This window comes from Thamnophis elegans, chromosome Z (assembly GCF_009769535.1).
Source record: "Thamnophis elegans isolate rThaEle1 chromosome Z, rThaEle1.pri, whole genome shotgun sequence".
In the NCBI taxonomy this organism is placed as follows: Eukaryota; Metazoa; Chordata; class Lepidosauria; order Squamata; family Colubridae; genus Thamnophis; species Thamnophis elegans.
The window spans coordinates 88,894,620-88,920,279 of record NC_045558.1 but is presented as its reverse complement, the minus strand read 5'-3'; the positions used below and the strand labels follow the sequence as shown (position 1 = coordinate 88,920,279).

The following is a 25,660-nucleotide window of genomic DNA, read 5'->3' as shown; positions in this document are numbered from 1 at the left end:
TACGGCAACTGTAGGGAGTCAATACTAAGCAAAAGCGAAAATGAATTTACGCAACATTCTGCCGCTTTTCATTCATTGCTTGTAAAAAAAAATCAGGAGCGTGTTTTTTGTCACATTATATTATAAAATAATATCAAATGTAATAACGTGTATAATGTGTAAGCTACTGAGGACTAAAAACTCATGATTGTAGACTTGCTGCTTTTTGAGGTAGCTCAAGATTTTCTTTAGCGTATATATTTGTATGCCAATTCTTACAGCAACTCGCAAAATTCTCCTATAATTTTATTAAATATAAAATCTCATACAGAACTATTCGACATGATCCACAAAAAACTATCTGAAAATAAATTTGTTAATCCCAAAGATGTCATAAGATTTGGGTTTTTCCTACAAGTGTCAGGAAATTTCTTTGGGAAATTAATCCAAGAATATTACTTGTTAGTTTTAGTTATCTGATTTATTGGTTCACTGTTATCATGCTAAACTCTAATACTTTTTTTTATTTTGGCTGAGTGTGTTGAATAATAGCAGATTAGCAGATTAAATGATTGCATAAATGCTATTCACTATTCAGGCTTCTTCATTAAATCTCAATTAAGCAAAACATGGTTCATAGTATAAGCAATTATTTACCATGTTGGACTATTTCTATGCCCATCCATTCAAAATTATTGGATATCCAGATCTGATGCACACTTAGTATGCTGTTTTCTTAATATGAAATGAAATCTCAGGCATTTTTAAATGTCATTAAATCATTCAATTAACACGATGTGCCATGTGAGTCTCTATTATTATTTATTTTGTATGCTGCTTTTATTATTTTTACAAATAATAGTAAACAAGGCAACGTACATATCCAAATATATTTTGCTATTATTTTCCCCACAATCCACATGAGGATTGTGTTGAGGGACAATAATTGGCACAGAATTGCCCAACTGGCTTTCATAGGTAAGACTTGACTTGAACTCATGGTCTCCCACTTTCTAGTCTGGTGCCTTACCCACTAGACCAAACTGGCTCTGATTTACTGTATCAACAAATATGGAGCAACATGAGTAAATGACTGGAGTTTAGAGGAAGATTGTTATCCCAGTGCCATCTGATACTGCTATTTTTTAAAATAGACATAAAATACATGAAATGAATAGAAGGGGAAAGCAATAGCATTTTATGGGATTCAGACAATATAAATTGAACAAAACATGTTCCTATCTGAAACCCGTCGAGTGGTATATTTTTATATCTTTTAACAGAGGTTGACAGTCTAGCGTTTTATGTTAAGCCTGAACGTGAACATAATTAATTTCTGATTCTTTTTTATAACTTCTATGAAAATGCTGTGATACAGGGTATGTTTAGAATAAATATCATTCCAATACAACATTGTTCCACGTTTTATTTTTTGCTTCCCTCCTTTATCAACAGCACACTTTGCAAGGCTGTTGACATCGACAGATCATACTTTCATTCGAACAATTTAAACATGAAAAATTAAAACTGATTTATTTATATAATTCTTTTTTTTATTTGAAAGAACGAAACACACGAAATCTTTTTCCAGATCCCCCTCCCCACCCCCACCCCCCCAAAAAACCCGTCATGGCGCCAAGACCATTCTCCGAGCCCAAGGCCAAGAGCGAGTCATTCTGCGCTTCTTATTACGCGTGGCTGATGACGTTTTGTATTCCAATTGACCGCCATGACAGTCTCTGTATGATAGAGGGAGGCATATTTGCATATTCGCCGTTTAGCCCATTTTGATTGGTAAACCCAAGCTCCTCCCTCCTCGTTAACGTGCCCTGGGCGCTTGTCACTGCGGGGGCAGGCAGGCGGTGGTTCGCGACGCTGCTTTTTTTTTTTTAAGCTTCGGCGGTCGTTTTTCGGCATCATCATGTTGCGGGTCTGTCAGCGCGTGGCTACCACAGCGGCTCAGGTGAGCAATGCGAGAGAGAGCGAGAGCTGGTGCCTCCGGCTCTACTCCGATCCCAGTTTTCAGCCTTTTTGTCACGGCCGCCCGCTTCTCATTAAGGAATTGGCCGGAGAAACGGAAGAGGCCTCTTGATTCCAGCGCGGCTTAACCGCGGCCGTGAGGAAAAAGCGTGAAAATGTGGGAACTCCTTGGTCGCCTCCCTGTTGCAGGAGATCGGGCGATCAGGGAAATACGCTCGTTCGCGTGGCGTGCGCTTAAATGAAGCCTCCGCTTCCCATCAGGCAGTGCGGGCTGGCGCCCCCTTTTCCAGGGGAGGCGGCTCTGAAATTTCTTGCTCCCTCGGCTTGCGGTTACTACTATTTGTGTGACAGGCTTAATAAGAAAGTTGAGAGCCTCAAGTGCCGACCGGACATGATCACAAATTTCGTTGCCTGCTAGGTGGTGGGCCAGGGCCTACGGGGTTGGCAGGCTCCTTGGGTCACCTCTAATTCGGAGCATGGCCGTGTAACTCCTGGAAGCTCTGGTATTTCAAGGACCTCCTCTACTGTATTGTCGTGTGTTGTCGTGAGAGGCAGCTGAACAACATCCAGCCATCCATGCTAGTCACAGTCTTTGTGGGCCAGTCTTTGTGACAGCATAGAAAAACATGACCTTACTTGAAAAGCAATTTATTAAAATTACATATTGCTCTCAGTATTTGCTTTTTAGGAAGAGAAAGACTGTGTAATGTGGAGGATCTGTTCCTTCATAAAAAGGTGTGAAACGGGTAGAGGTGATTTTGGTGCATTCCACCCATACTTTTGAAGAAACAATTCGATTTAGCATATTCCACAACTTTATTCTAGTACTAAAAACATCCAATGCACTAGTTTAGTTTATTCTAATATTCCGTTTAGTGCAAAATAAGCCTTTATGGTATTACTGTTTTTCTTTTTAAATTTAGAATATCTTAGAATTCTAATCAATTGTATCTTTGGAGAGCAGAAACATGCAACACACACTAGTCCCTTAGAATAGCCCCATTGTGTGAAAGATGGCAAATGAGGCATTTGTCTCCTTGCCACATGATTGGATAATCAAGTGCTTAGAAATAAATGGAGTCAGTACAAGCATCAGAAGTTTTGTGCAAAGATCGATGGCACAATGGAAGATACGGTTGCTGTTCAGTAGTGATAAGAATGGGAGAGGTTAATATCGAGAGAAGACTTTTCCAAGGAGACTCGCTTTTCTTTGTCATTGCACTGATTCCTCTGTGAACAGTACTGACTAACTTGAGCCATAGCTAGCAAACAAAACATCTGCCAGGCTATTTACATAGATGATTTGAAGCTATTATGGAAAAACACCATCTGAAATAGAATCACTGTTCAACACTGTCCATACACATAGTTTAAATATTGCAATGGAATTTAAACTGAATTAATGTGCCATGCTTATCATCAAATGAGGAAACAGTAAAAACTAAAGGAATCAAAATGCACTATGGACATACCATTAAGAGTCTGAGTAAAGACTGTCATTATAAATACCCAAGTGTCCTTAAAAGTTGACAGCATCAAGCACACTGAAGTCAAGAAAAAGATTAGAAGTGAAGAAGTGAAGATGATCTTAAAGTCAAAACTCAAGGGGCTCAGTGGAGGAAACACCATCAAGGCAATCAAGATTTGAGCAATTCCAGTCATTAAATACATCTCTGAAATAGTGGACTTGACTCAAGCAGAACTAAGGGTCCTAGATATGAAGACCAGAAAAATTAAGACAATGAATCATGAGTGATCTATGAAGTAATGTTGATAAACTTTACTTACTGAGGAAAATGGGAGGCCATGCAATGTTGGAAGTCCATCAGGTAGTTGAAGAAGAAAAAAATGGCATTGGAAGAATATTTGAAGGACAGTGAAGATGATTCACTGAAGCTAGTACAAGGAAGGCTTACTGGATACTGGAGAGACCAAAATGCCTTACAGGAAGGACCAAATGAAGAACAGAAAGGAGGCTTGGGAAGACAAAACATTACATAGTCAGTACATAAAAAATAGCACAGAAAATAGATAATAAGAATACCTGGCAATGCCTAAGAGCAAGAAAGTTGAAAAAGAAACAGGCTAATTCTAGCTGCGCAAAATCAAGCCTTAAGGACAAATGCATACAAAGCCAGATTTGAGAAGACAGCAACAAATAGCAGTGCCATCTCTGCAAAGAAGGTGAAGAAACAGCAGACCACCTGGTTAGCTGTTGCAAAAAGATCACACAGAACTTATGTCAAGCAATGCCATGACAAAGTAGCAACAATGATATTTCAAAATCTGCAAGAAATATCATTTGCCTGCAAGCAAGAATTGATAGGATCATAAAATAGAGAAGGTCATAGAAAACGAAGAAGCTAAATTGCTCTGGGACCTTAGAATCCAAACAGACAGGCACCTGTCACATGAAATGTTACAACTGAGTGCATTAGAAAGAGATTCATTAACTGAACATTCTTTGTTTCTACCTTAAAGCATTGTAAGCACTATCAGTAGATTTTTGTTCGAATTCAAGAAATGAATATTTACATTAGATTTCTAATGCCATTGTCAATGTGTACATGTGAGAGTCTTTTCTATATTTAATTTTCTTCAAGAATAAAAAATAAGGTTGATTCAACATTTAATCATACTACTAGAGCATGGGTGTCAAACTTGCAGTATCACGTGGTCACATGACATATTGCAATGGTTTCCCCCTTTGTGGAGCTAGGATGGGCGTGGCCTGCACGTGACACATGACCTGCGGGCCATCAGTTTGATACCCTTGGACTAGAGTTTCCTAACATAAATCTGCTTTGTTATGCAAAATGACAAAAGAATGAATGAACTTTTTTCATTTTTTAAAAGATATCTTAAATTTAAAAATTTAAAATAATAATCCCAGTTATTTAAATTGTATCATTCTGCTTTAAAGTGATTTTAATTGAGAACTAGTTTGATTTTTAATATCATAATGTTCTAAACATGATAATACTTGCTGTATTTTGGGACAGGCTTGGGAAAACTAGAATATACTAACAGATTGTGTTGTTGTACTTTAAATGAATGTAAGCAAGGCATTAAAAAGATAATTAATAACAATCAGCTGCCAAAGAAATTTCTGAATCTGGGATGGAAATTACAGTTCTTGATCTGATGTCTTAATCAGATTAAGTTCTTGCTCTCATAGCAATAGCACTTAGATTTATATACCATTTTACGGTGCTTTACAGCCCTCTAAGCGGTTTGCAGCGTCAGCGTATTGCCTCCAATAATCTGGGTCCTCATTTTACTCACCTCAGAAGGAGGAAAGGCTGAGTCAATCTTGAGCCTGGTGAAATTCGAACAGCCAAATTGCAGGCAGCTGACAGTCAGCAGAAATAGCCTGCAGTACTGCAGTCTAACCACGGCTCATAGCTACCCTAGCAACATTTTCCAGATCATTTGGGGGGGGGGGGATCTGTATTTGTAGTTTTATGCTATCAAACTATCATACATAATCCTCACAGAAGTTAAACTAAGATGGGCAGAAGTCAATAAATAGGCAGTTATTTGAAAGACTGCTGTAATAAAAATATTAAAGATTAGTAAAATGAGATAAATGAAATGAATTTAAATTGTATCATTATTCATAACATATTGTATTTTTTTAGAATTGTCTTTGTAGTAAAAGTTCACTCCGTTCTTCACGGCTGTCTCGAGGATATGCCTCATCTAGAGAACCTGGGTATGTAGATTCGTAAAAGGGTTTTTAAAATTAATCTCAATAGAAATGTATAGAGTATCCTCTAAGTATACTGTATAATTGTTATGCTAGCTGGGAGATCTAGGGTATTTTTTTTTTTTGATTCAGCAATGCTTTGGATACACATTTTTCTGTATCTTCCTTTATTGAATGCAAAAAATAAAAACACAGTTACAAAACAAATGATAAGATAAACTAACTAAAAGTAAATATCATCTTTCCAACATTATTATATATCTTCTGGAAAAACCAATGTTCACATCTCATATACTCATAGTCCTTGCTTAAGAACTGGTTATTTTATAACCATTTGAAGTTACAATGTCAAGATAATGAGTGCTTCATTTTAATATATACCATAACTCAGTTCTTGTTACTACCTTTTTTTCGTAAAGATTTATTTACCTTCAGGTAATTTTGTGAAATATAATTTAGAAGAAATAAAATTAGAAACTAATGGAAGTTTTTTGTAATAACAAGTTTTCTGCCATATTCTTATTTTTCCATTTAATGATTATTTTCACTTAAAGGAGGTGGGTGCTGATGAGTGTTCCCATACAAGGGGATTTATATTTAGTGTCATACTGATGCTCCTTGAATACTTTAATGCAAAGGAACTTCTGATAGAAAAGTTACAAGATCTTACTTTAGAAGAACCAGTGAAACACAACAGCCAATCATTTCTTATGAATACAGGTAGTTCTCAACTAATCACCATAATTGAGCAGAGACTTATAGCTGTAAATCGTTGTCATTTAGTGAGTCACTATGTGACCAGGCCCAATTTTATGAGATTTTTGCATTGGTTGTTAAGCAAACATTGTGGTCATGAGGAATCCAATATACCCATTGGGCACTTTTTCCTGTAAACTAAAAATAAACATTGAAAACCAGCAAAAAATATTGAAAAGTATGGTAATATAACTAAAGAATGCTGTAAACAGCCATCAAAGGCAGCTTGTTGCCAGCACCCAAAATGCAATCTCATGACCACAGGAGAATGCTGCCATTGTAATCTTGAAATTGGGTGTTAAGTACTTTTGGGGGAGGGGATCTGTCATAACTTTGAATGGTTGCTAACCAACCCATTATTAAATCAAGGGCCAGTTTTACTCATAAATTATGCTTGGGAAAGACCTTTGGCTTACCTGAACGGTCGTTCTCGGGGCACTGCGAAGAGAGTCCAATGCTGGGTTAACACAGCCTATCTGCCCTTGGACTGAGTGATGTTTTTTAGTTGACCACGCCTCCCTTTGCCTCTGCATGCTCAGTTTGAAAACGAAGGAAACCGTCCTGTAATCAGTTACAGTCAATACAGTCACACCGTTTAATAGAATAAACACCCCGGGCGGGTTTGGACTCTCCTCGCAGTGCCCCGAGAACGACCGTTCAGGTAAGCCAACGGTCTTTCTCCAGTGCACTGCTCGGTGAGTCCAATGCTGGGACATGCCCAAGCTATTGAGTCCCAGGGTGGGGAAGCGCCGTAGCCTCTGGCATTTCAGCCACTCTTTGAAATACTCTTCTGCCAAAAGAGGCTTCGGCTGAGGCAAAGGTGTCAGTCTTATAGTTTTTGATAAAGGCAGTGGGGGAGGCCCATGTGGCCGCTCTACAAATGTCAAGGATAGAAGCCTGGGTTGCCCAGGCTGCAGAAGCTGCTGCGCTCCTAGTGGAGTGTGCGGTGACTCGTCTCGGAGCTGTCTTGCCCTGGTGTTCATATGCCAGCGTGATGCAAGCGCATAGCCAACTACGCACTGTGTGAGAGGAGACCTTGTGGCCAATGGACGCAGGGAGGAAGGAGACAAAGAACGCCTCTGAACGGCGGAAGTCTTTTGTTCTCTTTACATACGTGCGCACGGCCTGTCTCACGTCCAACTTGTGCCACTCACGCTCCTTAGGGTGAGAAGGATGGGGACAGAAATGGGGCAAAATAATCTCTTGAGTCCTGTGAAACAGAGAGTTAATTTTTGGAGTAAAGGACGGATCAAGCCTCAGAATTACTCTGTCCGGGTGAACTACGCACAGATCCTCCCTGACAGAAAGAGCTGCTAGCTCGGATACCCTGCGAGCTGATGTAATAGCCACCAGGAAGGCAGTTTTGATGGTAAGGTGGCGCAGACTGGTCTTTCTCAAAGACTCAAATGGGGCTTTTGTCAGAGTCTTAAGCACAAATGGAAGGTCCCATGACGGATACCGGTGAACAGCTGGAGGGCTGATGTTCGCAGCTCCCTTGAGAAAGCTCTTGATCTGAGGATGCTGACTCAGAGAGCGAGAGGAGCCCCTAGCCAGGATAGTGGACAGCGCTGCAACCTGACGTCTAAGGGTGCTGACCGCAAGACCCTTATCTAGACCCTCCTGCAAAAAGTCTAGAGTCTGAGGGATCGAGGCTGATGAGGCCTCTATGTCTCTAGTCTTGCACCACTGTGAGAATGCGGCCCAGGTGGCATCATAGATTCTAGTAGTAAAAGGCCTCCTGGACGCCTGGATTGTTTGAATGACCTGGTCAGAGAACTTCTGCTTCCTCAGGAGCTCCCCCTCAAGTGCCAAATGGCTAGCTGTAGCCACTGGGGCTCCGGATGGGTGACGGCCCCCTGGCTGAGGGAGATTTGGTCCCGAGGGATTCTCCACGGTCTCTGAACTGAGAGACTGACCAGGTCTGCGTACCAGGGCCTTCTGGGCCAGAAGGGAGCCACCAGGATGAGGTCTGCCTTTTCGGCCAGGAGCTTGTTCACCACCTGGGGGATGAGCGGAAGTGGAGGGAAGGCATACAATAGTCCCTGAGGCCACACTGACCTCAGTGCATTTGTTCCCTCCGCTGAAGAAGCGTGGGAGATGTGTGTTGTGTGTGGCAAACAGGTCTACCTGTGGTTTGCCGAATCTCCTCACGATCTGCTGGAACAGGTCCGGGTGCAGGCGCCACTCCGAGTGGTCGATGCGTTGGCAACTCAGCCAGTCTGCTTCCTGGTTGCTTACTCCGGAGATGTGACCTGCACTGAGAGAAGCCAGATGACGTTCCGCCCACCTGCCCAGAGCTTCCTCCTCGAGCATGAGGGCCTTTGATCGAGTGCCCCCTTGTCGGTTTATATGTGCCTTTGTCGCCACATTGTCTGTCATTAACAGTACATGAGCCCCTTTTATTAGAGCGGAGAACTTTCTCAGTGCGAGGCGAGCTGCCCTCAGTTCCAGCCAATTGATGCTGTGGGCAGCCTCCCTCTGAGTCCATTGGCCTTGGGCTAGGTGACCCTGACAGTGGGCGCCCCACCCCAGGAGACTGGCATCCGTGGTGACAACTAGTCTGTCCGGCTCCTTGAACAAGCAGCCCTTCTTGACTGCCTTGGACCTCCACCATGCCAGAGATTGGATCACCTTTCGCGGGAGCCAAACACGCCTGTGTGAGTTGCTGACCTTGGCCCTCTGCATGGGTAACAGGAACCACTGCAGCTCCCTGGCGTGAAGACGAGCCCAGGGAACCACTCTCAGGCACGATATCATTATCTCCAGGAGCTGGGACAGCTGGATGATTGGTACCGATCTGGCAAGTCTGCAATGTTTCACTCTGCGTCTCAGGTTGGACAGTCGATCTGGAGAAAGGAATACCTGGCAGGAGGTGGAGTTGATGACTGCACCCAGGTACTGTATACAGGTGGACGGCCGGAACTGGCTCTTCTCCATGTTGACAGAGAAGCCATGGTGCTGCAGAGTCTGCACAGTTAGAGAAACATCGCGGTGTGCCTGCTTAGTGGTGAGAGAATGAATAATTATATCGTCCAAATAACATTCCAGACAAACCGGATGACTGTGGAGATGAGCCGCTAGCACCGCCAGAATTTTGGTGAATGTTCTGGGCGCAGATGATAGCCCGAAGGGAAGTGCCCTGTATTGGAAATGCTTCTCTTCCGAACAGAACCTCAGGAACCGCTTGTGGGCCACATGGATGGAGACATGCAGGTAGGCCTCTTTGAGATCTATTGATGTCAATAGGTCCCCCTCCCTCACACAGTCCAGGATGGAGTGGAGTGACTGCATCTTGAACCTCTTGTAAGCCAGATGCTGATTTAGACTTTTGAAGTCCAAGATGGCCCTCCATCCCCCTGAACTCTTGGGCACAAGGAAGAGGATAGAATAGAAGCCCCTCCCCTGCTGATCCCTGGGGACTGGCTCTATCGCCTCTATCTCTAGGAGATGGTGGATTTCTGCTCTCTTGCGCTCCCTCTTCTCTGGGTTCCTGGGAGTAGGACAGCGGAGAAACTTTCTCTGGGGAAAGGTTAGAAAGTCCAGGACAAGGCCCCTCCGAATGGTGTTGAGGACCCACTTGTCTGATGTTATCTCCTCCCACCTGTCGGCGTAGAGCCGCAGCCGACCCCCGCTGGGAGGATCCATGCGACCATCACTTTCCCTTACGAAAGGGACGGGAGCTACCACTGTTGTTTCCGCCTCCTCGGAATGGTCTCTGAAAGGAAGACTGGGATTGGTTGGCACGAGCACCGAAGGGTCTGTCTTGGTGCCTATCCCCCCCCCCCTGCCTGAAAGGGTCTCTGGTAGGAAAAAAGGTGAGAGGATTGCCCTGTTTCCTGACTCCCGTAAGGTGTCTTACGAAAGGACCCCGCCCCTTTCCGGTCACCCTTTTTAAGGGTTGCAGGAAGGATCTTGCATTTGTCTTTGGTTTCGGTGACAAACTTGTCCAGGGCCTCTCCAAACAGAAGGCCTCCCTTAAATGGGGCCGATGCCAGCTTCCATTTGGCTTTCATTTCGGCTTGCCAATGTCTAAGCCATAGGAGGCGGCGTGAAGTGATATTGGAAGCGAGGGCTCTGGATGAGAATTTGGCTGCTGTCAAGGTGGCATCCGCCAAGTACTCTACAGCGGTAATAATTTTCGTTAACTCATGGCGCCATCTAGACTTCCTGGGTGGTGGCCTAGACCTGAGTTGGCGTAGCCAGAATAAGGTGGCCCTGATAAAGAAAGAGGCAGAGGTGGATGCCTTAATGGCCCAGGCAGACGCCATGTGTGTTTTCTGACACGCCTTTTCTGACCTCTTATCTTCTAGTCCCTCTAGGAGCTCAGCTGGCAGGTTTGAGTTGGAAGTTAGAGACACAATTGGGGCATCTACTTCAGGGAATTTCAGGATATCCTCCATTTTCCCCTCCAGGGCATACAGTGCCCTGTCCCCCCCACTGGGGTGCCTTAGCGTGCCTGGCTGTAGCCACTGGCGCTGCACTGCATCCATAAAGAGGTCAGGCACAGGGATAACCTCAGGTGTTTCTACTGTCTCTTTGAATAAGCCATGCTTGTGATCCCTGGATGTGGAAGCCTGAGCAGCCTCAGGTCTGGAAGTGGGGCCTAACTCTCTGGCCGTCATGGCTTTGTGTAAGATTGATTTGAATACGGACGGCTTAAACAGGCCAGTGAAGTCTGGTTTGTCAGGGGTAGGGTTTTCGTCTTCAGAAAGCACAAAAATTTCCCCTTCCTCCTGCTCAGAACTTGAAAGCCCAGATTGAGATGGGCTGGAAGATGAAGAGGAGGATAAAGGCTCCTTGGAGGTGGAGGCCTTAGGCTTGCGCTTTTCCTTTGGGGCCTTGCTCTTGCGAGGGCCCCTGTGTTTAATGCCCTCAGCTATCCCTTGGGAAATGGCTAAGGAAATTACCTCCCTCATTTCATCAGAAAGAGCAGGGCCTTTACCCCTCTTCAGTTTCTGCTTGCTGGGCCTGCGATGGCTAGGCCTGCCTGAGCTGGATTCACCCTTTCCACACAGGGAATCCTGGATAGAATCACGTTCCTCTCCAATAGAGGAGCTAGGGGAGTCGGGGTACCCCCAAGAAGCTTCTGGAGACGGATCCCTGGACCTATAGTCATCCCCAGACAAGAATTCACTGTCCCCAGGGGATTGGGCCTCACGATCAAGGGAAGTTGATTCCCTGCTGCGATGGTTCGGGCTAGGTTCTGGCTGATGGGGCCTAGAAAGGTCCCTGGGATCCACTGTGGCTCTTGGTGAAGACCTTTCATTTGAGCCCTTGTGCCCTTTGCCTTTTTTCACAGAGGGATCCAGCTTGCTGCGTTTGCTGGAGGGCCCTGCCTGTTCCCCAAAGGCCTCCCTGCAGTCCTCTGCCATTTTCAGGTCCCCACGAGGCCTGGAAGATAGCTGGAGCTGGGATGGGCACACGCTGGCCGAGGAGGCTCAAATGCGCTTGCAGAATCTTCAGGAGGGAAGGGCCGCCTGGGGGCCGGATTCCTTCCTCCCACCGCCCTCGGGTCCCCGAGACTTATCTTCCTCTCAGGAGGGAGAGACTAGCTGGCTCCCCAGACTAGTCCCCAGCCTCCTTGCGGCGTTCTGCGGTCGCTGAGGGCTGGCTGTGGCTTCGCTTGGGCTGCCTGGGCTCTCCGCTTCTCCTGCTTTCTCTGAAGGCAAGGCTGGAGGGAATCAGCTCTCCACACGAGCCACGTGTTCTCTTCTCCTCAACGCGCTCCGAAGCGATCCAAAATGGCGGCGGCTGCGCGCGCAGCCTCCTCCCGCTCTTTTTAGCCTGACAGCCCGAAAAGCGCGCGAAGGTTCCAACCGTCGCTGCTGTTGCCGGGCAGAATTGAGCAGCTGAATGGCCCCTAGCTAGAAGGCCTGCAGGCTCCCAAACCTCCGTTTGAGAGAATTTTTCTCTGGAGCTCAGTTGGGGAAAGTCTGCCACCGCCCCTGCCGCTCCTGCCGCTCACCAGCCTCCGCTGGGCGAGGGATTACAGTCCCCTGGAGTGCTTGCGACCAGCAGCTGCAGGGAAGCCCGGGTGCCCTCTTAAAGCAACACAAACCTCAAATCTTTTGACAGTTCTTGCAACAGAGATAATTTTCTCTAATATGAGAATCCAAACGTGGTCCAAAGTGGGAAACTTTCCAGCCTATCTGACCTTAGACTGGAGCTCTCCCAAAACAGTCCTAACGGGCGGACTGAGTTTTCGAACTGAGCATGCAGAGGCAAAGGGAGGCGTGGTCAACTAAAAAGCATCACTCAGTCCACGGGCAGATAGGCTGTGTTAACCCAGCATTGGACTCTCCGAGCAGTGCACTGGAGAAAACTCTGTTCACAGCTTGCCTGTTATGTGTTTAAAGTTGAGAAAGGGAAAAATCCTACTTTAACTTGAATTTTATTAATGTTGAAAAGAGCAATTGTGCTGTCCTGATGAAGAAGCTACTTTGAGAAGTTTCTGACATATGTTCCCAAGCAGATTTTTATCTTCAAATCTAACCTTAGCTATAATACATTAGATTATATTTTATATGTTATTGGGAATAGCATTTATGTCATGATTTATAGGAGTTTGAAATTTCTCTCATTTGCATTCAAAGATATATGATGCTGATACTTACATGCAGATAGTTAAGGCTTTTTGATGGTTAACAAGGTTAGCCTAGGAAGAGTGTAAAGCTTTCTAACATATATCTGATATGTTCTGGTTTTTAAAAAAAAAAAAAATCTAAAAGGCTTTTTTTTTTGTTTTAACAGTGTCTCTGCAGGGAAAATAATTGGTGCCAGTGTTTTGTTTGTTGGTGGAGGAATAGGTGGAACTATTTTATATGCAAATTATGATCCACGCTTCCGAGAAAATGTAGAGAAGACAATCCCCTATTCCAGCGATTTGTTTGAAATAGTTTTGGGTCCTCTTCCTTCTAGTATTTCAACACCAAAGAAACCAGTAAGGGTTTTTTTTTTTCTGAAGTAATATATGCTTTGTTTCCCCAATTTTTAGAATTTGGAATGTATTATATATATAATTCAAGAAGCTTCTTCAGGATATAACTTCTTTTCTAGAATGTATAAAGGTTATCTCAAAAAGATTATTTGATTTTGAGAATCCCCTTTAATGAAGTTCTGTTGAAGTTCTGATACTTCAGTTCTGATAGCTTGTCTCAACTTTAGCGTTCAGTTTTTATCCTTGAAAATGAAATTCTTTCTTTGTGAACTTTCATAGCTAAGATGAAATTCATGATGAAGTTATGTCATGTTACTAAGAACTGAGAAAGCAAGAAGGATTTTCTTTTTCTCTCAGTAGGAATGAAGCACATTAAAAAAAATTAAAATTATAGCAAGAAAGTCTACTAACTAATGGAACTAAATATTTTTCCCACAGATGCAGTCAGCTCCACTAAATATCTCTTCTATAGCAGAAGTAATGAAAGAATCTAAACAAGCAGTTATGAGATCTCCAAAGAGCAAAACGGATACTACTTCAACTACTACTGAAGAAAAAGGTAAAAATAGACTATTTTCCTAAAGTCACACTATGCAGCAGTGTCCTATTTATGAAAGATTCAATGTTTGAAACTAGCTGTTGTTTAAAACTAGCTCTAATCTATTTTTCTTTGAGAGTATAAACACCTGCGTGTCCTTTTATATTCAGTGCTTGCTGATAACATCTGTATTGAAATATGCCTTAAATATTTTATATATAAAATTATTAAAATGTTAACAGCATTATATAACAAATATAAGAATCACAAATGTTCAGAAAATTATTTATTAATAGTCAAAGAACAAATTAAAAAGGAAATACCTAGAAATTGTTTAGACTAAATAAATTAAGATAAGGAATATATGTAATAGATTGAATAAATTTAATTAAATAAGATAAAGTATTTTATATGTATATACAAAGAATAAGAAAGTAAATAGTATTGGAAATCTTTTTATCTAGGCAATTCTTACAGCAGTTGCCATAAAAGAAAATTTAAAAATATCAGTAGAGATACCTGCTAATATGAAGTGTATAGTTTGGCACTCAATCTAGCAGTAATCCTTATACTCACCAAGAAGGGAGAGCATATTAGAATCAATTTCCAGTATTGAAATAAGAGAAAGTACAAGAGAACATGAATTACTAATTTAACTATTTCTGAGCACATGCAGTTGTGATCTCATTGGGAACTATTTTTAAACTGGCCTTCCACATGTTTGTTAGCAGGTCTTGCTAATCTGAATACGGTACTTTTCAGCATGATAGAGAAAGCTTCTTAAAATAATTAGTAAAACAAAAGGATTGAGATAAAATTCTTTAAGATAATTTGGAACATTAGATAATGTTTGTCAGTTTGTTAATCAAGATTTAAAACATTTTGCTTTATTTTAGAAATAGCTTTCTCCAAACTAGTTGTCATTGGTAATTAGGCTAGTGGGCCATAATTTCCTATGGTTTTTTATAGGAAGAGTTGAATTTTTCTCTAAGAACAAGTAGGACTAGAGATTTGCTTCCAAAATTTAGTCGCAATCAATTTCTCAGGTAGTGGTCTCACATACAAAATAATCATTAGAAGAATCTCTAATTTAAGATAAAATAAAACATTACAATGAATTGATAAGCATGGGACATGATATTTTTATAAAAACAGAATGGAGTAAAATTAGATTACCATAGCTCTATAAAATTTAATTGCTGCTGGAAAGAGTACTACCTATATCTATCTGATTATTACTTTTGAATCCTTTATGCGCAAAGTAAAGATTTGCCTGTTTTTTACTTCCATATGGAAAAAGTCTGAAATGCCAAATCTTGGTCTTTAAAGCACTTGGTTTGTTCTATTTATATGCTATTTAGATGGCAATTGGAATATTAAGGAAAAGACTGCCTTTGCATTTCAATAATTCATTTCAAGCATTCCACACTGACAGAGCTTCTTCTCTGCCTCAAATTTTGCTTCCAAAGTCCAGCTTGAAGCAAAGAAAGAGAGGAGTGGAGTTTCTGTACATGTTTACAGCACCAATCATTCAATTAGTTCATTGTGATCACAGATCACAACAATATGATATAGAGTACAAAAGAAATGAAATTAGAAAAAGAAGAAAAAGAAAGAACATATTCCAAAAAGCGTATAAAAATATTAAGTTTGAGAGCCATTTTGGTGTAGTAGTTAAGTTAGAGTTAGACTCAGCCCAACCCACCTTATAGGATTTTTGTTGTCAAGAAACTAGGAAGAGGCAGAAGTGTTATGTATGTTCACCTCCTTGAGTTACTTATAAAATGATATGGATGGATGGATGGATGGATGGATGGCAAGAAAGAAGAAGAAAAGAAAACAAAGTTAAGATAAAAATCAGTGCTATTTAAAAGAAAGTTTTGTAAAGATAGTGACCTGGTTATTAACTATTGGATCACATCCCCGAGAAGATAGTCATTCAGCGTCCAATCCTTTAAGTCTATGTATCATCAATATTTACAGCAGGCTCAGAAGTCGCTCACATAATCTCAGCAACAGGTGAAGCATTGTCAGTACCAGCTCCAGGAATGCAGCAGGAGGAGGAATGCAACAAAAGTCACGTTCAGCAAAAACCTCCTGACTTAGGTATCTTTTGTTTATCTGCAAAATTCTGAAACAAATATAACTATGGAAATTCAGAGCTACACCCATTATATGTGGATTTTAACTATCAAGATTCTTGCCATCTCATTGAGCAAGAATTCCTCGATTGATATATGACTTGTTTAATATTCTGAAGGTTTTGTATAACCTCTTTTAATGTTTTGTTACAGATTGTGCTTGCTTTATTGAGATGCTTAGTGATGTGAAGATTAATAATTTTGTCCCATATCTAACATATCAATTGGTTTAAGAGGATTAATTTTCATGACAGGCAGAGGTAGATTTTATTTCCTCCCCAAAAGCTAGGTGCGTTTTATAATCCGGAGCATCTTATAGTCCGAAAAATACTGTATCTATATTTACTTGCTCTAAATGTTTTCCACAATTGTTATCAATTAATCAAACTTTTTAAAAAAGCTTTCAGCTGGGAATTACATGTTACCAAATAGTCTTTTTCAAGTGTCAATGTCACTCCCTTGTTTCAAATCTGTTGCTCTATATAGGAGATAAGAAAGTTCTTCAAAGCAGAATAAGGAAATAGAGAGAGGAGCAGGGAAGATATTTTCTGGATATTTTGATCCGAAATTAAAAGAAAGATTGAGAAAGATAATAGCAATAGCAATAGCAGTTAGACTTATATACCGCTTCATAGGGCTTTCAGCCCTCTCTAAGCGGTTTACAGAGTCAGCATATTGCCCCTAACAACAATCTGGATCCTCATTTTACCCACCTCGGAAAGATGGAAGGCTGAGTCAACCCTGAGCCGGTGAGATTTGAACAGCCGAACTGCAGAACTGCAGTCAACTGAAGTAGCCTGCAGTGCTGCATTTAACCACTGCGCCACCTTGGCTCTTATAAACTCCAAACGTTATGCAAATTGATAAAATACAAAAACCCTGCAGTGAATGTCCAATAAAAATGTAAATCAAGTAAAAAAGCTTTCAGTAGCCAGGAACACCTTGTGATTTTTCTACAAAAAATCAGGAATTAATGAAAACAGCAGAATAAATCAAGGGGAAAAAAGCAAAAATAACAGATTAAAATCTAGCATGGGATTGAAATAAATCAGCATTCAACCAGCCAGTTTTAAAGATAAAAACCAAAGCAAAACAAAAGTGAAGTTAAAACTCAGGCTTGCTTACAAGAATTGTCTGCTCGGAGGAAAAGACAATTGAAAGACTAGTAACCTTCTGACTACTCTTACAGGGAACTGCGGTCTACTGGTCAGCAGCCATTTTGGAAAGGAGCCTCATTATTGGGTTTATTGTTCAGTTTACAGTTGAAGGGTTGAATATCCTAGGATTTTTTTGGGGGAAACTTTACCAATAAAATACAAAGTTGAGAAAATAAAATCTATAAATATTGTTCTTATAAAGTTTTTTTCTTTTTATTTCTGATAGATTACTTTTCTTGACAATGGTTGCCTCATACTTTTTATTTATTCCTTTAGAAGAACTTAACATGAATGTGACTTGAAATACTCCCCTCCTTCCCTCCCTCCCCCACCCTCTCTCTCTTACTACTTTTGTAACTATTTTTAAATCTCTCTTTAGTGAAATCTTATTGAAAAAGAAATTCTTCTATGCAATTTGGTAAAAATTCAGGGTATCTGTTATAGTATTTAGATATCATAACGAAATAGATTTAAGATGTACTTTGGTATATTTCTCCCCCTACATCTTGGATGTATACTTTCTTAACTTAATGAATGTCTTCTATGAAAATAGACTATAATAAGAAAATCAGTTTCAATACCAATTAGAAAGAATACCATTTACTATTTTATCTAGATAAACAATTGTTCAATTGCAGATAGTATGTAGATAGGATCTTTACCTGAGGTTACTTCATTGATTTCCTCTGACCTTACCAAATTTTTAGTCCAAGTTTCGAAAAAGGAATACATTTATAGATAGACATTATGATAGTATTCATAAAGGTTTTTGTGATCTGCTGCTACTACTAGATATGTGATTATCAGGGATTTGCTTTTTTCCTGTTACCTGTTTTTAGTATGTTTGTTAGATAACTTTTCCTCAGGCAGCCATAATTTCCACTTTCAAATTGTGAATTTATGTTATCAATTTTGGAGTTGAAGATACAAACAGAGTTTCATTTTGGCACTAGTGACTAACTGATCAACTGATTGAGATATTTCAATCCTCACTATGAAAACACAGGCCTGAATTTTATTTTAGAACTAGAAGAACCATCAAAAAAGCAATTCCTGTTTCTTTAGTCAGGTGTTACAAGACATGGGAAATTTTCCATACTTCTTCTGAATTCTCCAAAGTTCAATGCATAGATTTTACTGTTGTCTCCTCAGATCCAGAGTAGTCTTAAATGCTGTAATGTGTCTTCATACTATTTTGAGGGTGAGCAGAAATGTGGATCTCAGTTGTTCATGCTATAATTTATATAATTCAGTCATCAAACATTCATTCGTAATTGGTTTAAGACAAAGTATTGGGAGGACATTTAATATACCTGCAAAATACTTTCCAAGCACACAAACCATTATAGAAATCTAACACACAAGTCACTTTCTTAAAAATAAGGTGTGCTTAATCTTGGTTTTCCTTTCAGTATTTGCTTTAAAATATCTATACCTAGGTAAAGGACATCGACATGGTGATGCTGTTGTAAAAGAAAGGCCACCTGAAGAGGTTGCAGCTCGTCTAGCACAACAAGAAAAAGAAGAACAAGATAAAATTAAGGGTATGTGGGTAAATATTATGGCTGTTTTTATACAACTTCAAAAACATGATTTTAATTTCAATAGCTCTAAAATAAATTTTAATGGAATTGTTGATTTTTACCCCCTGAAAAGATAATTAATTTATGTAGTTCATATTCATTTTACAACATTTAAAGATATTCTGATTAAAAATAGATTTATTGATTATTTTAATATATACTTTATTTGGTTTAATTTTTATTGCTTCTTATGAGGTGGCAAAGTTGTGTGCCAAAATATGATTTGGAAGCATTGACTAGTATGTAGAAGTACTCCATAAATACAAAGCCATGATGAGTGAATATGGAACTTTAGTGGTTTAACGTACCATATTTTCAGAGTATAAGACGCACCTTTTTGCCTCAAAAAAAGAGGATGAAAATCTGGGTGCATCTTATACACTGAATGAAGCATTTTTTGCTTTCCAAAGCCCCGTCCTTTCACCAAAATGATCGTGCATAGCCTTATGGAGGCTTTTAGAAAGCTCCTGGGGGCTGGGGGGAGGCAGAAATGAGCAAAAAAGGCCCATTTTTTGCCCCCCCCCCCAGCAGCACTCTGTAAGCTTTCTAAAGGCTATTCATGCAATTTGTTTCAAGAAAAATGGGCTGTTTCTTGCTCATCCCCCCCCCCCCGGAGCATTCTGCAAGCCCCCTAATGGCTAGTCATACCTTTAATAAAAAGACCGTGGCCGTTTTCACGAAAAATGGGCTGTTTTGGGGAGGTTTGCAGAGTGCAAAAACTCCCCCCCCACCCCCCGCTTCGGAGAGCTCTTTAGTTAGAGTGATTGATGAGAATTACATTGTTCAAGTGCTGTGTCAGCAGAAAGAAACTCTTAGGTGCTGCAGATTGTCAGCGATTTCCTTCTCCAGCACATGGATAAATACATCTGGAAACATCTACCTACCTATCTACTCTCTCTCCCTACCTACCTACTGTATTTCCCCCCCTTTATCTACCTACTTACCTACCATTTCTCCCTCCCTCCCTACTGTATTTCTCTCTCTCTCTCCCTCTCTCTCCCTCTGTCTACATACGTACCTACCTACTCTCTCCTCCTACCTATCTACTGTATTTCTCTCTCTCTCTTTCCCCTTCTATCCATCTATTCCTCTATCCCTCTCCCTACTTAACTTCTCTCTCTCTATCTCTCCCTACCTACCTACTGTATTTCTCTCTCTCTCTCTATTCTATCTACTTTTTTAAAAAAAAAGTCTCTTCAAAACCTTCGTGCGTCTTATATTCCAGTGCATCTTATACTCTGAAAAATACGGTAAGTCAGAATGACAGACAACCAATTTTAAATATTTAAATCTGGTTTCTGGTCTTCACTTGTCTTTAAATATTTAATCACACTGCCAGTTTTGCATTTCATGAAAAATTATAATCAAATGCCAAATCTTTGTTTTTTTTAAAAAAATTTAAGAGGACCATGAAAAAACATATTAACTTACCTGGAAGATTAAATTAGTATGTAAGGTTAATGATCAATAAAATGAATTGCCTTTCCCTTTCTAGCCCTTGCAGCATCTTTGGAAAGCGCTTTGAATAGCACTGCTCGTATCACTTTGCAAGCAGTTACTCTCCAAGAAGCTGCTGTCCAGGCAGTCAATCTTCATGCTCAAAAACTGAAAGAAGCTATGGATAACTCTGAGGTGCACATATTTTATATTTATTATATGTTACATTTTTGTAAGTTTTGTTCAATGTTTTTAATCACTAAGGAAAGGTTGCTAAATGTGTCACGTATTTTTAGAGACCAAAACCAATACAGAGATGCGATGTAAGTTATTCAATAGAACAGTAGTCCTCACTTACAAACAATAATTGGGACCAGAAACTCCACTGCTAACAATGCAGTCATAAAACACAATATCACTTGACTTCCAACTGACTTTGCCATTGATTTGTTGGAAGCTGGCAGTTAAAGTCACAATAATAATCACAGAATCATTGGACATTGTAACCATTATAATTGCTAGCCGATTGCCAGGCACTCAAATTGTGATCACAGATACGGGAATGATGTGATCTCTCTTAAGTATCCCTCATTCAGTGTCATTGTAACTTTGAATGGTGGCTGAATGCATGGACATTAGATGAAGATTATCTGTAATATTATTCACTTATGAAACTTGAGATGATGTTATAGCATTTTGTTGGAACAGACGACAATACTAGGGAAACATTGTAAAAAAAGGAAAAGGCAATTAGATAAAATCTATTCAGTGGCACTTCCATAATTGCTCACAACAATGCAAAGTGTAACTAAGGAAAAGGGAATCTTTTGTGTAAAACATCACAAACTTCTGATTGAAAAATATAACTTGAACTACACCTATCAGACTCAGATCAGCATACTCTAAGATTCTCTAGAATGTTCCATTCCTGTAAGATTTGATTTTGTATATATTTAATTGAAAGTATAATGTTCTGGTTTAGAAAGGGTGTTTTTCTATTAGAGGGATGAAAACTTAATAGAGATGGTTTTGTACTTAATAATAATTAGTTTAGTGACTATTCAAAGTGAAAGTGGCACAGAAAAAAGTAAATTGTGACTGGTCATTACATATGTCAGTTGCCGCATCCCTATGGTGATATGATCCAAATTTGGGTCTTGGCAATTAGAATGTATTTATGACTGTTGCAGCATCACGAGTCGTGTCATCATCATTTGCAACCTTCTGAATTGGTTTCTGGCAAACAAAGTCTATAGGAAAGTTGATTTTACTTAACAACTTCAGTAAATCTCTTAACAGCTGTTACAAAAAAGGAGCACAACTCATTTAACAATCACTTTGTGATTGTTAAATTCTGGTCCCAATTCTGGTCCCTGGGAAAAGCAACATACTGATGTACTTTTTTCATTTAGCATGACTAAATGCTCAGTATCAAAGTACTCTTATGCATCTTTTTCAATGTTTTGCTCTGAAGATATATTTTGAACCAAGACAGTGCATATTTGTTGAGTAGGGACTATCTGATTTGAAAGAAAAGCTACTTTTTCAAAGTTAGCTAGCTCACTTATACTCCTACTAAAAGGTAGGAGGAAGAACCTCTACAAAGCTTTAGATAATCTGTGCCACTGATGTGGTAAAGTAGAGTACAATAGAGTAGAGTTAGAACAGAATAGAATAGAATACTTTATTGGCCAAGTGTGATTGGACACACAAGGAATTTGTCCAATACTGAATAATAAAAATGATGATTAATGAATAAATGAAAATGATAATAATAATGAAAATGATTGGGTATTTTGAATATTTTGCTAGGTTCCAAGTGAGAAAAAGGCAGTTCAGTGGCGAACTTTAGAGGAAGCATTGAAGGATCGTAGAAAAGCTGTGGATGAAGCTGCCGACATTCTATTAAAGGCCAAGTGAGTTTTCTAGTTTTTATATTTAAAAAAATATTTAAAATATTTGTACTATAAAAATAACAATTTTAGAGCTTTTGTGTTAGATTTTAGTTTCAGTAGTCAGTAACTGAGTTTACAATGAATGAACTAAAGTTTATTTGGATTGGAGTTAGAGTGTTATATTCCCAGATGTTTTGATTTCTAAATTATTTATAGCTTAAAGGATAACTCCAGGCAGTGTTGCTTCCACAAAATATATGGTTAAGCAAACTCTGGGCTGATGTTACAGATAAACTGTAATCAGTGACTGGAATCAATAATTTAAGTTTTTCCATTGAAATTATATAATTTAATTATATAAGGGTTAGGAGTGCAATATATCTTAATGACAATTATTGGGACTGGAATTTCTGTCACTAAACAATGCAGTTATAAAAAGCAAGATGTCACTTGATTGCATTCCATAGTGACAGCAATGTTAGTAGTCTGTTACCATCATTAAGTGAGAATTGCAGATTGCTAGGTGAGGACTTCCTTGCAACTTCCTGCTGGTTTCCAAAAAGTACATTCCATGGGGAAACCAGCAGGAAGTTGCAAATCTGAGGCAATGCAAATAGGTTGATGGGTAGGTAAATGGCTGCTCTTGGATCAGGTTTGAGCAGTGACTGCCAATGTGCTGCAAGTGCACAGCAGTCTGGGAATGATTGCTGCTAGTCTGGGAAGGCTGCACAATGGCTGGTGAGGTGTAACATAAGCATTTGCTAGGCTACGTGTGACTCCTGCGGGGTTTGGGAGATTTACTGAAATGACTTACTACCTTTCCTGTTGACTTCCCCCTTGACTTTACTCATAGGAAGCCACCAAGGTGGGTCACAAATGGCAATCACATAACTGTGGGATGCTGCAGCTGTCACCGTGCAAGCACCTAGATCATAATCATGTGATCACAGGTATATGGACAACTAGTCTTTTAAAGACCAGTTGTAAGTGGAGCTTATACATTCAGAACCACCATAATATCGAATGGTCACTGAAAGACTGGTCCGAGAACTACCTGTCAATAATGCTCAATGAACTTCATTTAAAAGGAATTTATTATTTAATTTTTAAAAGTTCATGCTACCTTATTTGACAAGATCTTTGTTCCCATATGAGATTTTATTTATAGGGATTTTATTCAGCCTAAAACACTTATTTATAATTGAAGCGAATTTATATGGCTTCTCATCACAATCTCATGTGACTCTGAGCAGTATATGGCAAAATCAGTTAAAAACAAATATAAATAACTATAAAAAACAATAAAAATAAAAAACAAGATTTCAGGAAAATTGGCAATATTCTATAGATTTCAACCATCTCACAGACTGACTTTTTGGGATCCCTAAGATTGCTGGAAAAACATTTTAGAGACTTTCCAGAGACTGGTAGAGATGAGGCTTACCTCACTTTAGGGGAACATGTATATAAATATGTAAATATTGTAATGTTCATTTTATTAAACATTTTTACATCTTAGCACCTATGATATTGTGTGAACTTGTGTCTGCTGCCTAAAAAACAACTCCTGCTTTATAGATAATGCACATAGCAGTGACAGATTTGATTTTCATCTTTTTTTTTTTTTGCTTGAACAAACAATGAATGCTGGTATATTTGATGGATTTTGGTTTCATTTAGAGAAGAAATAGAAAAAATGAAAGGTGTGATTGATAATGCTAAGAAATCTCGTATATCTGGAGTCAAACCTCACATACAGGGCATAGAAGAGAACCTTCATCGTATGATCACTGACTTGGACAATGTAGTCAAAAAGGTAAACTCATACAAAATTGGGTTTTATAGGTTTTCACTGATGTTATGGATATTTCAGTGAATTTCAATACTGAAAATTAATTTATTTGTTAATATCTTAGAAATAAGTTAATATATTTTTTCATAATAAACCACAATACATTTAATAAATATTTTGCTGAGAAGTACGTTAAATGGAAACTAAATTCACTTTCTTTTTTATTTTTATGAATTATTGGATAATTACTGTTGCCTTTGCATTTTTCTATGTTATTAGTATCTTATCTCTATTTTGTATATTTCTAACTAAGGAGTTTTAAAATTATTTTTAAAATAGTCAGAGGTTAAGAGAGTTAGAACAAGATCTGGAAACATATGAAAGACTGCTGTTTCTTCAAAAGCATTGAATACAATAGCAAATCCAAAATAAAGTTATTTTAGGAAATTGCTTCTCTGTAATCTTTTCATAGTGAACTCTTAAGTTGATAGAAGCTGACAACATTGTACTAACAGCAATAGGATATATATTTTGATTTCTTTTGAGTTTGACAATATAATGTGTTATCCAAAATTATAAATTATCTTATTTTCAGATGCATTTTTTGCTATCTGTTTTTTTTTTTTTTTTTTTTAAGAGACTTGCTTCCAATTTGTGCCTTCTGGCAAACTGCAGTTTTTTTGGCAAGAGATCTAGCTTGCCATTGCTTTTGTCATAGGTCTGAGAAAGTTCGTTTCTTTCTTTCCTTCTTTTCTCTTCCTTTCTTTCCCCCTAATTTGTTTCCCTCTCTTTTCCCTCTCTCTCATTCTCTCCCTTCAGCTCTATTTCATTTCTTTCTCCCTCTCCCCTTCTCCCCCTAATTTGTTTCCCTCTATTTTCTCTCTTTCCCATTCTCTCCTTCCAGCTCTCTTTCATTTCTCTCTCTCTCGTTCTCTCCTTTTTTCTTTCATCTCTTTCTTGAGCATGCAAGCAAAATACCTTCCTGGGCCAGGGTCATGGCGACAGGGACAGCGACTCCTTCCACTGCTGCCACTGAGAAGTGAGTACTGGCTGCGCTGCACAGGAGACTTCTCAGTGCCACACTCAGGTCGTTCCCCTTTGTGTTGACTCAGGAAAGAGCCGGAGCAGCCTTCTCTGGATGCAGAGAGGTAAGAGTTCCAGAGCCCTGCGCAAGGAGAGCCCTGTGCAGCACAGGAGAACTGGAGTTCTTCCCTCCCTGCCCCCAACTAGCTGCTGCTGCTGCTGCTCCCTATTCCCCTCCTTCCTGAGCCAACATGAAGGGGATCGCGGCTAGTGCTGACCTGAGTCTGGTGCTGAGGAGTCTCCTGCACTATGTACCCCGTTACTCACCTCATTGCGCAGTGGCGACAGCGGGAGCAGAGTCGTTGTCCCCTCTGCCTTGATCCTGGCCCAGGAGGGTATTTTGTTTGCACGTGCAAGAGATGAGCATGAGAAAAGCGCTGGAGCTCTTCCCTACACTGAGTTGCCTGCGAAGAACACGGAATCGCAAAAGCAGGCTCGAGGCTCGTGCCTTCTCGGGGAAGAGAGCAGATTGCACGATTGGGTCAGCAGGGAGTCGCAGGAGAGGGGCCAAAGCCTATTAAGACTGTTACCTATGCTAAGCATGGGTAACAGTTTTAATAGGGAATCTCAGCGTACGCGCATCCCACATTCCTTTTTTTATTTTCCCCGCCTTATTTTACACCTCAGAAATGGTACCTCTTGGCTTCCATAGCTCTGCCCATCAACCTCCATC

General features: G+C 39.9%; 1 protein-coding gene across 5 annotated transcripts in view; it reads left to right on the top strand.

The window, feature by feature from the left end:
* Window positions 1-1,788: 1,788 nt before the first annotated feature.
* Window positions 1,789-25,660, top strand: part of IMMT (inner membrane mitochondrial protein) — a 46,016-nt gene continuing 22,144 nt past the window's right edge. Inside the window, exons 1-9 of one of the 5 annotated variants that reach the window (XM_032235407.1) lie at window positions 1,789-1,942; window positions 5,601-5,674; window positions 13,175-13,364; window positions 13,800-13,920; window positions 15,883-16,005; window positions 18,637-18,741; window positions 20,276-20,412; window positions 22,030-22,133; window positions 23,793-23,928. In XM_032235407.1, the coding sequence (XP_032091298.1) occupies window positions 1,901-1,942; window positions 5,601-5,674; window positions 13,175-13,364; window positions 13,800-13,920; window positions 15,883-16,005; window positions 18,637-18,741; window positions 20,276-20,412; window positions 22,030-22,133; window positions 23,793-23,928 (1,032 nt within the window). In that variant the 5' untranslated portion in view covers window positions 1,789-1,900. Of the gene's footprint in view, window positions 1,943-5,600; window positions 5,675-13,174; window positions 13,365-13,799; window positions 13,921-15,879; window positions 16,006-18,636; window positions 18,742-20,275; window positions 20,413-22,029; window positions 22,134-23,792; window positions 23,929-25,660 lie in introns of those variants that run through there. The other 4 variants (XM_032235406.1, XM_032235408.1, XM_032235411.1 and 1 more) reach the window with 4 other exon arrangements.